Source organism: Peromyscus maniculatus, chromosome 6 (genome assembly GCF_049852395.1).
Source record: "Peromyscus maniculatus bairdii isolate BWxNUB_F1_BW_parent chromosome 6, HU_Pman_BW_mat_3.1, whole genome shotgun sequence".
Classification (NCBI taxonomy): Eukaryota; Metazoa; Chordata; class Mammalia; order Rodentia; family Cricetidae; genus Peromyscus; species Peromyscus maniculatus.
Genome location: NC_134857.1, coordinates 112,667,546 through 112,683,755, shown reverse-complemented (window position 1 = coordinate 112,683,755; position 16,210 = coordinate 112,667,546). Strand labels below are relative to the sequence as shown.

Sequence of the window (16,210 nt, the reverse complement as noted above, 5' to 3'; positions counted from 1 at the left end):
GCATTCTGCATTATTATTAAGATATGAAATATAGCTATAATGCTCAGCACTAATGTCTGAATTGTGTTACTGAGTATACTGGATTTCTTTCTGCATAAAATCTAGGTTATATTAATAGAAAACAAGGAATTATCACTAATCCGTGCTAAGAAGAGAAGTGACGAACTAGGTTTAAACAACATTTGGTTCATTCAAGCAAATATGGAGTATTTTACAGGAATGTTTAACATTGGGGTGAGTAGTCCATAATTTCAGTTTCTCTTATTAGTTAAATAATAACTTTATTTTATATTTATTTGCCCTTTGCTTTTTTTAACTAAAAGGCATATGATTTATGTCCTTTGTAGATGTGAAAAAAATGTTTGAAATAGCAGGATATTGAAGTCAGTATTGTTTTTCCATATTTCATTATTAGATACCTGTCATGGATTTTTCCCTTCCTTAATTACTTTGGATGCCCCTATGTACTGTCTAACGATTTTTTGTTTATTTTTTTTACTGTTTTAATAGACTATATTTAATATACTATTTTTATATTCACAAATATCTAGGCAATCTATATAGAAATAAACATGTGAAATACATGTTAAAAATTATAAACGTGTATTTCTTTTCATGTGACATGGATACATGCTCCTTTACTTTATGGACTTATATACTGATAAGCCAATAATAGACTGTCATAAGTAGAAAATGTATATAATACAGGAATCTACTGAATATCATAGATTAGCTACACCAAATGCTGTAGGGAACTGCTCATGTGCCTTGTGATCACAGGGCTGGCTGACTAAGAGCTGAGCTGGGCTGCTGTCTAGCACCAGAGTGAGGCTCATCGGGAGTCCTGTTAGCCAGGATCAAGTTCCAGACCTGGTGCTCCCTGAATGTCTGGTACCTTTGCACCACCATAAAGTCAAAAACTAACTGAATAAATAGAACCACTGTTAGTCATGGCTTGTTTGTATTTTTCCTTCAAAACAAGTGTTTCATTATTACAAGAATACCATTTTCTTAATACTGGTTTTGATTTTAATGACTAATATACATCATAAGGAAAATATATTTTTTCCAAAATAAGCATCCAAAAAAAAGTTTTTAGAATTTTTTTTCCATGAATTCCACTTATTTTTTTTTTATTTTACAATACTATTCAGTTCTACATAATAGCCACAGATTCCCTTGTTCTCTCCCTTCCTGCCCCCCTCCCCTTCCCCCCAGCCCACCCCCCCATTCCCACCAACTCCAGATCAAGGTCTCCCCCAAGGACTGGGATCGACCTGATAGACTCAGTCCAGGCAGGTCCAGTCCCCTCCTCCCAGATTGAGCCAAGCATCCCTGCATAAGCCCCAGGTTTCAAACAGCTAAATCATGCAACAAGCCCAGGACCTGGTACCACTACCTAGATGCCTCCCAAACAGATCAAGCCAATCGACTGTCTCACCTATTCAGAGGGCCTGATCCAGTTGGGGGCCCCTCAGCCTTTGGTTCATAGTTCATGTGTTTCCATTCATTTGGTTATTTGTCCCTGTGCTTTATCCAACCTTGGTTTCAACAATTCTCGCTCATATAGACCCTCCTCTTTCTCACTAATTAGACTCCCAGTGCTCCACCAGGGGCCTAGCCATGGATATCTGCATCCAGATTCCTCAGTCCTTGGATGGGGTTTATGGCACAACTATTAGGGTGGTTGGCCATCCCATCACCAGAGTAGGTCAGTCCCAGCTGTCTCTCGACCATTGCCAGCAGTCTCTTGTAGGGGTATCTTTGTGGATTTCTGTGGGCCTCTTTAGCTCTTTATTTCTTCCTTTTCTCATGTGGTCTTCATTTACCATGGTCTCCTATTCCTTGTTCTCCCTCTCTTTTCTTGACCCAGCTAGGATCTCCCGCTCTCTTTCCCTCGACTGTCGCCCTTCATTGCTCCCACTCATGTCCAGGCTGTTCATGTAGATCTCATCCATTTCTCCATGTCTTTCTTGGGGTCCCGTTTTCCAGGTAGCCTCACTATAAATATTGACTACTATAAATTTAAAGGATGCTTTTAATAAGATTATTTATAAAAAGTGTAGTATTAATACTATTTTAATTTATTTTAAAATGTATTGGTATTTTTTAGTACTGTATTTGCATCATTTCCACACCACACTCTACCCCTTCCACCTCCTTCCATGTCTCCCCAGTCAAATTCCTTTCAAATTTATGACCTCTTCATTGTTAAATATTGGTACATATATACATGTAATATGTATGTATATATGAATCCAGCCTGCTGGGTCCATTTCGTGTTGCTTGTATGTGTTTAGGATGACCACTTGAGAATGGATAACCTGTCCAGGGCCTGCTCCTTGGAGAAGACAGAGTCTCCTTCCCTTAACAGCCACTGGTTACCTGTAGCTCTTCATCTTAGGGATTTGAGAGGATTTCCGCATCTGTGTTTGCTCTCCTTGTATAGATCTTGTTTAGGAGACCACGTTGTTAGGATTTCATGGGTGCTGTAATCAGAACACACTGTCTCACAACAGCTGGTCTGCTCCTATGCCTCCTAGAGTATTTCCACCCCATCTTCTGCAATGTTCCCTGAGCCTCAGGCTGTGTTGTAGATACCAGTTGAGTTTGGATACTCAGTTGTTCTTGACTATTTGATTGATCACAGTTCCTGTGATAGTCTCCATTTTCTTCTTTCTTTAATCCTTTCTGTTCAACAAGACCCTCCTTAAATGTCATCTCCTCCAGAAGATTTCATGACTCCCCCACCTTTCTGTCTTTTAATGTTTCTGTCTATACTTATGCTATTTTTGTTTGTTTTTCTATATTTTGATACAGGTCTCATGTAGCCCAGGTTGGCCTTGAACTCACTATATAGCCAAGGATAACCTTGAGGTCCTGATCCACCTAGCCTTGCCTCTCAAGTGTTGGGATTACATGTGTACACACCATGCTGGGCTCTGCACCCTATTGAATGGCACAGACATCCCACTGTGTGTTACTGGATCTTCTGAGTGCTTCTGGGCTTCTGGCCTGTGTCGCACTCTGTTTCTGTTTATGCTTCTGTGTGCTGCCCAACACAGTGAGCCACGTGCTAGTTAGCACCAGAATTTTAGGTCTGTTCAAACTTCTATAATCAAGTTGATTGATAGATTGGTACTAAAATTCCATTGGTACTAAAACAGAATATAGAATAGGAACCACAATTTTGATATTTTATTCTTCACAATGACCATAATATTGATAAATAGGCTGACCTTAGAGATTTTTTGATAAATGAAATAGTGAATGAATAAGTTATTTCATTCCTGAAACTCTAAGCTTTTAATGATTGAAATAAAAGACAAACTGCTCCACACAGTCACTCACATTCACATTGCTGCAGAAGCTCTAAGTTACTGCGGCGAGAGGACCAGCAGCATCCCGACCCCTGTGAACGGGCTGGAAGGACAAGGCTCTGCTCTCACCTCCTGTCCTAACAAGACGACCCAGTCCAGAACTGAAAGATGACAGAAAAATTGACGTGAATAGGTTTTGGGTCTGATTAATTTCAAAGTGTAATCATTTTTATTTGCAATATTTTATTTAATTTTTTTTTAATTCTTAAAAATTAAAATGGTTAATGTGAATGTTTTCCTCTTCTATTCATACCCTGATAAGTTACCACAAACCAGGCATCTCAACATAACATATATTTATTAACTAACAGTTCTGTAGATCAGAAATCTAGATCATAAGATGCCAGTCATGCTGCCTCTTACCTGGACGCTCTAAGGTGCCATGGTGGGGACTCACTGAGGTACTTAGTAGAATGTGGTTTCATTTAGTTATGTCTCCCTTCTGGCTGTGGGCCGAGTGTCCTCAGCTTCTGGAGGCCACCCACATTCCCTGGTTGCCCTCTGTGGAAGCCTGCGGTGGCAGTCCAGGCTTGGGTTTCCATTTTCCTGACCTCCTGTTCTATCTCCTAGGCTCCTCCCTTATAAAATTCTCTGCTTTTAAGACCTCATGTAGTTAGATTGAAGCTGCCCATGTTGTTGAGGATAATCTTGAACTGTCACCACAGTCACATCTGTGAATGTCTTTTCTGCCTTGGCTGAATGTTCTGTTCTAGGAATTAAATGCAGCATCTTTAGGGGACAATCCCTGGCTCATTTGTTTCCCTATGATTTATTTGCAGTCTTGTTAATTGTCCTTTACAGTTTTCCACATGTGGATCTTACTGATTACTTCTCTTCCACTTATTTCCCTGGCCCCTAAAGTGTCTCAATTTTAACAATTAAGATCTAGACTGCAGGGGCTGGAGAGATGGCTCAGCAGTTAAGAGCACTGGCTGCTCTTCCAGAGGACCTAGGTTCAAATCCCAGCACCTACATGGTGACTCACAACCATCTGTAACTCCAAGATCTGATAACCATTACACAGACATACATGCAGGCAAAACACCAGTGCACATAAAATAAAATAAATTTTAAAAAAGCAAATTGAAATTTAAAAAACCGTCTAGACTGCAAAAACAATTATATTCTGCCTCAATTCGGGGTTAGACTGCATCATAGATGCTAGTGGTATGTCCTGTTGTCTCTGCATTAGCAGCGTTTGTAATCATCGACCCTCCCTACTCTATATAAATAAACTACAGAATGGCATCAATTTAGTTTATCATTCCATTATCAACAGATGGTTACCCAGAGATATGGTGTACATAGTTTAAAAAAAAATCTTTCCCAGTATTTTCCATTTATCAAAATGAGCTGGCTATTTACCAAAAATAACCAATTAGGTTTTTTTTTTATTTGGGATTTTGGAAGTATCATTATTGGCTCATAAATTTGATATTTGAAATACTTCATCCATTCTGGGTTTTTTGTTGTTGTTGTTTTCATGAATGCTCAAATCTCCCCATCTTTGCTCAGTCATCCCCTTTGGGTTGCTGCTGAATCCTTTGACAAACCCTTCAGCAGTGTGTAGGTGCATGCTGCTCTCCACTGAAGATGCTCTGGCTCATCTCGCTTCCTGTGTCAGCTCTTTGTCCTGAGTTGATTTCTCTGAAGTACTCCGAATTTAGTTAAGACACCTAACGCTCAGGTCCGGTTCTGTTCTCCAGGTGGCGCTGCATGCCTGTGGAGTGGCAACAGATATGGTGATTGAGCACTGCATCCAAATGCGGGCTTCCTTCATCACGTGCCCGTGCTGTTACGGCTTCATTCAGAACACATCCAAGTTTAATTTCCCCAAAAGGTGACATTCAGTGTTTTACCTAAGACACCAATGTGGGAGTAAGTTGCTACACGAGACTTGTTTAATAAAGATGCAGTTAGAGTCGGTTGGGTGGCAGTGGCGCACGCCTTTAATCCCAGCACCTGGGAGGCAGAGCCAGGTGGATCTCTCTTAGTTCGAGCCCAGCCTGGTCTACATAAACCATTTCCAGGACAGCCAGGGCTACACAGAGAAACCCTGTCTCAAAAAACTAAAATAAATCAATAAGGTTGCAGTGAGATTTGCATTTGAGATTGTCTACCTTTTCCAGTGTGGCAGGTGTTGCTTATGAACAGGATTAAGAGGATTGGCTCTCCTCTGTCTGTCCCTGCCTTTTCTTTCAGATCAGTTAGAAGCAAGTCTGTTTAGGAGCAAGTCAGCTGGCTTCCCACCTCCCGGTGTGGCTCTAAGTGAAATCAGAACCATCCTTTGTAAGAGGCAGTGGAGTGTACTGGCCTAGTGTTTAGAGTCTAGGAATACACTGACCAGGTGTAGTACTAGCTGCTTAGTACTCTGCATGCTGTGTAATGTCAGACAAGTTACTGTCTTCCTCTATACAAAATGAGGCCATAGCAGGAGCTACTGCAAGGGCTCAGGTGAGCATTTAATAACGAGATATATATTACTTAGAAGCGGCAAAGAGGTCAAGTGTATGCCTAGAATCCTGACACTGGAGGCTGAAGTAAGAGGATTGATTGCCTCAAGTTCAAAACCAGCCTAGGCACAGAGTAAGACTGTCTCTCTAATCAAACAACAGAAAAAGTAAGAGGGCACAGAGTAAGTCCATAAATGTGAATTGTTGCTAGTAGTTACATGGCATCCATAGCATCTCCAGGATGGCTCGGGGGATGAAAACATCTGCCAACCAGATCAGACAACCTGAGCTTGATTCCTCGGACCCTCTGACCTCCACACACATGCTATGGCATCCGCACCCACACACATACACACATGCACAAAAAGTAAATAAACTAAAATGTAGGGTTTTATTTAAAAATAATAATAAATAGTATTTACAGGTATTGCCTAGATTTGATAGCCATCTTCATGATCCTTCTAATTCCACATAGCAAGGAAGAAATTTTAATTCTCACCACTTCTATTGGAGAACAACCCTGTGTGACATTTCACTCTCTGGTTCAGTTACTGAAAATCAGAAGCTAAATATATCAGTGTTGGACCTTCTGTCCTATGTTTTAAAAAAAGCTTCTTAGGACACAAAATCAGTCACATTACTTTTGGAAACCTTAGAAATTTTTCATTAGAATTTAGTCTTTAATATAAGTAACAGTATGAAATAATCTTTTTTCTTTCATTAATTTGCTCTTGCTACAGTTCACAAACTGAGAGAAAACCAAAGGAAGCATTGAAAGACAGACAGACAGACAGACAGGATGGATATATATATATATATATTTACATATGATAATTTGAGGCCTATTGAACAGTTCAAACCTGATAAAATGTATGATTTTTAGAGTGTATGAAGAAATGTGTAAGTCTAAGAGGTGTGTAAGAATATTAATTTGACCTGGTCAGATTTATATCCTAGTTTTACTGATTTAAAAGTCTAAGTTTCATGTCACCCTTTTTATAGCCTTGTGGATTGACTGTCATTTTGCTCTGTGTCCTTGGAACTATTTGGAACATTGATTTCTTTGTGTATGAGAACTAGCTAATTCACCAAAGGCAGATGTGTGACTTTATAGTCCATTGTTCCTAAATTATGTAAAAACAAATTATTTTAATTGATACTAATGAAGTTTATATCATATACACAGGCCTATTCTTAATTAGTCAATAGAACTCTGTAATGGACTGTGTGGAATTTAACAGTTATGACAGCTTTGATTTCTGGTTGGTTTGTTTCTTTATGTTTGACTTCACTGTTCCTTCCCACAAAAGGAGCATTAAAGGCCCATATGTCACCGCACTCCCTCAGCCTCATCAATGGCATGGCACATCCCCACAACATCCCATGTGGCATGCCACTCCTTTCTGGGGAATTGTGAGGGATAAAGTATCTTTTCAGTGGTGGTTACCTCCTGATCCATTGACCTTGCCACACCTGAATCATAACAAAACCACAGTACAGCACTGGAAAGTGTGTCAGGAGAAAATCCAGAAGTGGTTGCCCTTTCCTAACAGGATTAACAGACTTGGGAGTAGACTCTTTAAAACTCGTGACATCCTGATGCTCTGCTGTTATCTTCCCATAAACACACTTGAAACTGACGCAGTTCTTCATTCGGAATAACCTTTAATACTCTTCAAATACAGTACATATTTTTATTTATAATTCAGTTTATTTGACCTTCTTTAAAGTGGTAACTAATTCCTTTTTGTTTCCTATTCTAGTGAAAAATTCAAGGAAACTTTATCATACAAGGTAACGTTATTAAAAAGATCTAGACATCCTCTGAATATACTTTGTTTGTGCATTTAGGGTTTTGTTGTTTTATTTGAGACAGGCTCTCACCCTCTGTCGTGGAACTCATTATTTGCCCAAGCTGGCCTCAGATTCACGGCCACCCTCTTGCCTCAGTCTCCTAAGTGCTGGGATTATATACATGAGTCATTGTGACTCCTTCCTATACAACTTTTGATCCTTCATATTTTTCCATCCCAAATTTTGTCTTATATATTAGCTACAGATACATTGAATCACATAAAAATATCTAGTATGGCCTTTTAAAAGTTTCAAATCCAGATTAATTTAATTCTTTGAATAGTGAATTAGATTTGGGAAGGAGCTGAGATTTTGTTTTTCCCCTTCTTACATACAAGTTACCAAGTTAGCTGGCCCAGTAAATGCTGACAGAGGCAGAGATTCCTGTCATGGACAAAAGACAGCTGTTGTAACAGCAGCAGTAGCCAGAGTCCCATCATCTTCATGTGACTCCCGGAGGCCCTCTTCCCAGGAGATGGACCTGCTCATGCCTGGGGAGGGAAACTGGTTTCAAGGCTATGCACTCTGACGACATGCTTGGAAAGATAATCCAGAATGGAGGGAATTTTTTCTATAAAAAGTCAGGTATTTTCCCACGTATTCTCCATTGCCCCTCCCATTTTTATTATTTTTATTGTTCATTAAACCTTTGAAGATATAAAGGAGTGGTTGATGGTGAGCTACCCACAAGTAGATCCCAGGCTGTGTGTCCCAGTGTGTCAGCGCCTGACCTTGAAAGAAGGCAGTCAGTTCTTGCTTACAGAAACTCAGGGAACACTTAGAGACCGGTCTCCCATAAGTCGTGATGGTTTTGAGCCACTGATCTGAGCAGAGCAGTTTTGATCTTTCTGAATATCACCGTTAACAACTGTTCAATAACATGACATAAAAATCTAAGAAGTGATTTGAGCTAAATGCAAGGGTAATTCAGTTAAAGCTTGATAGTTAGTTTGAATTTAAATTCAGTGAATTCCACTTTTTACACAGACCCGCTGGAACATAGTGTCATTTTGTGGACCAGCCCTACATTTTAGTACTTTTGCTTCCTCCATCTAACAATGAAGTAGTCTCTTTAAACATTCACTTCTACCACCTTGACAGCTTTCTCTCTTCAAACCTGTCCTTATGCTTCCTCAGTGCCCACTTCCAGCCCTCTATCCCACCCTACCTGTAGCCCTCCCCTCCCCTCCCCACTGCCCCATGCACAGCCCTCCCCTGCCCTCCCCACTGTCCCACGCACAGCCCACCTCTCCCCTCCCCACTGCCCCATGCACAGCCCTCCCCTCCCCTCCCCACTGCCCCATGCACAGCCCCCCTCCCCTCCCCACTGCCCCATGCACAGCCCTCCCCTCCCCTCCCCACTGCCCCATGCACAGCCCTCCCCTCCCCACTGCCCCATGCACAGCCCTCCCCTCCCCTCCCCACTGCCCCATGCACAGCCCACCTCTCCCCTCCCCACTGTCCCATGCACAGCCCCCCCCTCACTGCCCCATGCACAGCCCTCCCCTCCCCTCCTCACTGCCCCATGCACAGCCCTCCCCTCCCCACTGCCCCATGTACAGCCCTCCCCTCCCCACTGCCCCATGCACAGCCCTCCCCTCCCCACTGCCCCATGTACAGCCCTCCCCTCCCCACTGCCCCATGTACAGCCCTCCCCTCCCCACTGCCCCATGCACAGCCCTCCCCTCCCCACTGCCCCATGCACAGCCCTCCCCTCCCCTCCCCACTGCCCCATGCACAGCCCTCCCCTCCCCACTGCCCCATGCACAGCCCACCTCTCCCCTCCCCACTGCCCCATGCACAGCCCCCCCTCACTGCCCCATGCACAGCCCTCTCCTCCTCACTGCCCCATGCACAGCCCTCCCCTCCCCTCCCCACTGCCCCATGCACAGCCCTCCCCTCCCCTCCCCACTGCCCCATGCACAGCCCCCCTCTCACTGCCCCATGCACAGCCCTCCCCTCCCCACTGCCCCATGCACAGCCCTCCCCTCCCCACTGCCCCATGCACAGCCCCCCTCTCACTGCCCCATGCACAGCCCTCCTCTCCCTCACTGCCCCATGCACAGCCCCCCCTCACTGCCCCATGCACAGCCCCCCCTCACTGCCCCATGCACAGCCCTCCCCTCCCCTTCCCACTCCCCACACACACAGTCACATATACTTGGAGTGGGTTCTCGTGTCATGCTCTCATCCAGAACCAGACTACTGCTGCCTTTGCTGGCCAGATTAAAAGGCTCATATCCTGGGGAACTGCTAGATTTAACATTAGGACCCTCCATCTTTCACTCAGAAGGTTCTACCTGAATCATCAAAAACTGACTGTGAAAAACACAAGTGAGAGGGTGTGTGGGGAAAAGCTGGGCTGCTGAGGGGAAGGGCGCCCTTAGTCTACTGGCTGGGAAAGAGTTTACAGTTGTGAAGAGGAGAAATGGTCACCCTGACCCCGGAGAGCAGACGCCCCTGGCATACCCCAGTTCACAGTGTCTATCTACTGTTACTCCAGCACTCTCAGGAGCTGCTAGTCCACCAGCCCTCAGAAAGTTTCGGGTGTAAATGCCCTAGAGGTATCTTCCCTTCTTGGATACTGTGGCAGAATGTTACCCCATCACTTCCTAGAGCTTCGTTTCTTAGTGTCCAAATATTTTGGGAATTTGGTGGGTTTTCTCCATAGTTAAATTGGCCAGCAGGTACTGAGAATGTCCGCACGTGCCTTGCTCTTTCAGAACCTTTTACTAAAGAGAACATCGGAAACAATTCTGGAAAGGGATGGTAAAACTTAGGGGCACAGAGCGTTGGACCCCTCCTGAGTTCTAATTCCTTCAACATTCCCTTTACTTATATACAGCAGGTCTGTTTAGAAACTCCAGGGGACAAAGGGAATACGTGTTCTTGCTTCTTCAGCTCCTCTAATTCTAAATTTTTCTGTCCCTTTTTGATACCAGCCAATTTGTGAAGGCTTTATATAATTTATTTATTCAAACCACTTTATTAATTTCCTGCCCTTTGCCATTAACTTTTATAGTGATGATTAAAATATGTTTTAGTACATAAGGGTTGAGACAAAAATACCCTTGTTATAAAAAAAAAAAAGCCACAAACATTTCACTTACCTGATGGAAACAGAGGCTCCCCACTCGGAGGCCGAGGCAAGAGGGTGGCAGGTTTGAGGCCAGCCTACTAGGATGACTGTCTGAATACAAAGGCCCTTGACATTTAATGTGCCGAGTATTAAGAATCAGGTGGTGAGTCTGAGTCCCCCTGTTCACTGAACCTCCAGCTGGGGCCTCTTTCCCACTCGGGATCTCCAGTGCTCTGGGATGGAGGGAGCACTGACAAACTTGGTCGTTGCCCAGTCACTTCGGCTACCTGCAGATGAACGGGGACTCCCCAGTTTACTGCCTCTGTCCCTTCAAGGCTTCCTTCTCTTCTTCATTAATGCAGTATCTCCTAAAATTGTTATACAGCAGTCCCAATCTCCCTCCCATTCCCTCGGGTCTCCTCTATAGATGGTCTCAAAGCAGAAAGGGATGTCCCCAAGGAGGAGCCAGCACTCTGCCAGGAGTCCCAGAGAATGACTGGCTTTCTCCTCAGGTAGTATGAGAAGACACGTCACTCATCTTTTTAAAGTCCCATGCAAGAGATCCAAATAACCTTTAGAAAGAAAAATTAAGAAAATTGATCTTGGGGTTGGGGATTTAGCTCAGTGGTAGAGCACTTGCCTAGCAAGCATAAGGCCCTGGGTTCGGTCCTCAGCTCTGGGAAAAATAAATGAATGAATGAATGAATAAATAAATGATAGATAGATAGATAGATAGATAGATAGATAGATAGATAGATAGATAGATAGATAGATAGATAATTGATCTATTCACTTAACAGAGTATACTTACAAAATGTAACTGTCTTGTCCTGGTTATAGGATAAGAACCACTAGGTAAAATGGCCTTGAGGTTTTTCTCTGCATCTGTTCTTAAGAACTACATCTGAAGAACAGGCAACCTGAAGGGAAGAAGTGGCTGAGTATAAGTTTCTCAGGATTGCTCTTTTCAGCTGTTCAATTTTGTACAGTATTTTTTATTAAATTAAGCACTCCTGACCTCCAGAAGAACTGAGATCATGTCTTTGTTTTACAACATGAAGCACTAATTGGAATAAACCTACATTCTTTTCGTGCTCCTTTTAGGAACACATGATTCTGTGCAGATTTGCAGATCAGACAGCTGTGCAGCTCCCACCCCAGAGAAGACTCATAGGTATGTGTTCTCAACAAACAGCTGTTGGGGAGCGTATGCCCAGCATGCCTGGGAATGGATGGCTAGGGTCTATTTGGGGAAAACACTGGTCCATTTATCATTAAGAAAACTTGTTCTTCCTGGGGGTTATCATGCACATGAACAGGGCTTTATAACTATAATAGCTTGTCACATCCTGTTAGCATCTTTGTCTTTAAATCCATTTCAGTGTTGGACACTGAGTAGATTTCATATTAAGTCTTTCTTACTGTTATGAACCTCAGGATCTGCCCAAAGTCACAAAGAAAATAATAAAAATGTAAATGTCAACTCCATGTGCCAAAGTTGATTCACTAAAAATGTATAAAGAATGGTAATGTGTCTTTCTTAGACAAAAGTATACTTACATATATATTTCAGCATTTAAAAGACCACAGAACCATTCCAAGTAATAGTGTTTAGAAGAATAATAGCAACTGTTATCACACACTTAAACACTGAAAATAAATGAGATAGACATGATCATTTACATTTTACTGATGACCAGAGTAAGCCACAGTTTGCCTGAGACTCTTAATGCCACACCATGGCCTCAGATTATTTGGTTCTAGACACAGAGCTCTTGTTCATTTCTACAATACAGGTTCTCAGTTTCATTCATGTCACTGGAAGTTTTGAGGCTAAAACAGGGATTAAAATAAGTGGGTGGGGATTAAATCACACCTTTTTTTTTTTCTTAGAAATCTTCTATTGGACACTGTCATACTCTAAAATTCCAACATGATGCATTTTTCCATATATACTTGAGTAGATTGTCATTTCTTGGAGCCCAGCTGAAATAGTTTATACTGAAGATGTTATATGGTAAATAATTACCTTTAAATTTTAAAGTCGGCGTAGTAAGGTGTTCACTAGGAAAGGCACTGAGACCTGCAGCTAAGAGACTTCCTTTCCTGTTCTTGCTGTGCCCAGAACTGCCATCTCTTGCCTCTCATTTTCTTTCCCCTTTTCCTGTTCTTCCTTCTGATTTCCCATTTCTGATTTTTTAAGTCACCATAATGTACACTTGTTGTAATTACACCAGATGTGTGTCTTCATCCGTATAGTCTTATTCTTTACAATCAATGGAAATTGATTTGGTCCACCATTCTAGAGATCAGGGGGTTAAATCTGATGGGAGTCTTCTTGCAGTCACACCATTGTAGACGGGATCAAATGCCAAGAGAGAAGGGCAGATCACAGTGAGTGGGAGAGCACAAGAATGAGCGCCAGCAGGCAATGTAGGGAATGCTTTCATGAGATAGGGCCAGACTTGTCCCTTCATAAGAAACCCACTCACAATAGTGAGCCCACCCTACAGTAATAGCCTGCATCCACCTCATACTAATGGCCTAATCGTGGCTCCAACGGGCTCACATCCTAGCACACTTGCACTGGGGATTAAGTTTTCAACATGTGCTTTTGGGAGAACACATTCAAATCATAGAGATCAATAGAGTCAAGATTGGCGTAGTGGATAGATTCAGTGGTCATGGTCGGTATGAGTTTTAAGTGTCAAGTGAGAGCAGTGACTGGAAGGGAAATTGCCAGGGTTGGAGCAGAAGAACATCTGGCAAGATTGCTGAAGGGCAGGGGCAGGGTAGGGCTCCAGACAAAGCCAGCTTCTCACAGATCTTGCCACTTCCATGTTTAATGAACATTTTTAGAAAATTTACTAACCCCCAAAAGGTAGGTTGCCAACAACTGAATTTCAGTTGTATTGACACTTAACATGGGAAAATATGAGATTCTTCTACAAGATGAAAAAGGAAAAATGAACTGTACTGGGATTGAAGCCAAGAGTCAATGAGCTGCCTTGTAAACCCAGGGTGGGTCCTGAAGGAATGCAGAGCATCCCGTTCTGACGGGAATGTTTCATTTCCACTGTAAAGTCGATGGGGAAGCATTCACACACGTCTTAAAGGAAGAAGGAGACCAGCCCTATAGCTGTTGGTGAGGAGGTGATTATTTTCTAAATGGAATTCTAGATACCTCTTTTGTATCACTTTCTAACACGCTTAATCTTCACAGCGTGAGTCCTTTTAAGGACGTGTATAATACCAGCCTTGTGAATCGGAGTCTCTTGTTTATTCTTAGTGCTAATTTCATCGTTCTGTGTTTTTGTTTTGTCTATGAGAGTCCCCTGTTTTACACGGGAGGTTTGCTGTTTCAGTGATGTGTCCTCACGGCTGACGTCACTTCACTGCAGCAGACTCCAGCTCAGCTACCGTATTGTAAAAGCATGTTTAAGCATTTCTATAATTATCAGAGGAAAATGGAAGAAGTGAGATTCCAAAGCCAGTAACCTCTTTCAAGACAAAACCTTAGATATTGACTGTAGAACAGTTCAGATTATAAAATTGAGTAATGGCTTTACTATAGTAAACCTCAAGCCACTTTTTTTCCTCATCTACTTTTGACATTTTAAATTTGTACTTCCAAAAGAAAACAAATAAGCTGCTTGCTTGCCAGTCAGGTTTCCTATTTTGTTTCTCAGACATTGCAAAGGAAATAGAAAACCAGTATCTTAATAAGGTGAGGCCTGAAAATCAGGGAAATTATACCCAGCATTACATTTCTGCCTAAAATAACAAGCACATGGTTAAGCATTTTCTCACATACTTTGCATTTCTTATTTCTTCATAGTCCTATAAAACTCCAGGTAGAAAAGTGACATGTGTTTCAGATGGCCCTTTGTCAGTAAATCACTTTAGATATTCCCAGAGACAAGTTTTTAGAATATCACTAATAATGTGACTTTATAGGAGTGCAGAACAATTATAATCCTATAAAATCCTCTAAAAATCCTATAAAATGGATTTTGGCCAAAGTATAAAGTAGAATGTGTAGTTGCCATTTGTGATATACTTATCAATATATTTTTAAAAGTTTGCCTTCTGTAAATTACTAGCCATGATAAAACTGAAGTGTGTCTTCACATTAGTCAAAAGCTAAGCCTAAAGTAGACTGTACTTAGGGGAATATGGCCTTTTCCATAGTACTGATGGGTGTTGTCACTGAATTCCTGTGTATGCATGGAAATGCCATCACTGGTGAAGGTGTCTCAAGATGCATTTACTCTGTTTCAGGGAAGCAGTGCATGTGCCTGGTGGATATGGACCGTGCAACCTCAGCAGAAGAACATGGCTACTCTGTTCAAGTGATATCTATGGAGCCAGAGGGCTGCTCTCCCAAAAACAACATGATCGTGGGCATCCCCATTTAGAATGAAGCACTCACTCTTACGTTTTGCCACTGGCTTCCTGATGAAAGCCCAGGGCATGCAGGGAGTTCTTGGTGTGCTGCCGGAGCATCTCAAGCCTGTCCAAAGTTACAGGGAATCTTGGAAGAAGGACACTTACTGTGTATGCAAAAGGATGATTGGCTTCCTAGAGGGAATCCCCTGAAGCCTCAGCTGCCAAAAGAATTATTCTCACTGGCCAGGTTTCCATCAGCAGAACAATTTCCTCACACATCTGCCTGATTGGATAGTCAATCCAAGTTATGTCCTCGAAGCCTTCATTTTATAGTCTTCAGATATTCACACATGATGATCAAAACTAAACTCAAAGGTGGTTGTACTTTTTATAGTTTTAAAAAACAATGTACCTTTTCTATAGTTTATTTTTTTTAAACCTAGAATGGTAAATGTGGTATGACTTTTTAAATCTGAGGTTGGTTGAAATTGTGTATCATGGAGTATACTCCTTTCAATTATATGCCCATAAATTATCAAATAAGATTATTGCTGGTTTAAACACTTCATGTGAAAATTTGTAAGTCAACTGCATTAAAGTGCACTTATAAAAGTAAAATTCAGATATAAATTTTCACTAAATAGTAAATATATTAATTATTTAATTCAAGCATATAATTAACAAATACTGAGATCTATGGTTTTCAAGACCCTGGCCTAGGTTTTTCTGAAAATACAAGAATGAATTACATGCGGTCCATTGCTGTGCCTATCAAAGGAGATCTGCTAGATCTAGAAGAGCCAAGTTCTACGTGTCATACCACAACATGTGGCCTTATATGTGGCTATGGTGTGCAGACTCTGAAAACTCATTTGAATGGTGCTGTCTGCCTACATGCTCTTTGCAGCAGCCAGCTTTTTAATGACAGACACAGTCAGTCCTCGCCTGTGCTGCTCCTAACTTTATGACCAGAGTATTTGAATTGATTGTTTATTTATCTTGATGTTTTCATATCTGAAGCAGAAGACCTTAAGGACTTTATTTGGCTGCTACTG

At 41.9% G+C, this 16,210-nt stretch overlaps 1 protein-coding gene across 8 annotated transcripts in view; it reads left to right on the top strand.

Moving 5' to 3' along the window:
• Positions 1 to 15,773, top strand: part of Gstcd (glutathione S-transferase C-terminal domain containing) — a 111,212-nt gene extending 95,439 nt beyond the window's left edge. For all 8 annotated transcript variants that reach the window (XM_076575012.1, XM_076575009.1, XM_076575010.1 and 5 more), the window contains 5 exons: positions 106 to 234; positions 5,087 to 5,220; positions 7,597 to 7,627; positions 11,871 to 11,940; positions 15,048 to 15,773. In XM_076575012.1, coding sequence (XP_076431127.1) covers positions 106 to 234; positions 5,087 to 5,220; positions 7,597 to 7,627; positions 11,871 to 11,940; positions 15,048 to 15,184 — 501 coding nt within the window. In that variant the 3' untranslated portion in view covers positions 15,185 to 15,773. The remainder of the gene's footprint in view (positions 1 to 105; positions 235 to 5,086; positions 5,221 to 7,596; positions 7,628 to 11,870; positions 11,941 to 15,047) is intronic.
• Positions 15,774 to 16,210: the final 437 nt, after the last annotated feature.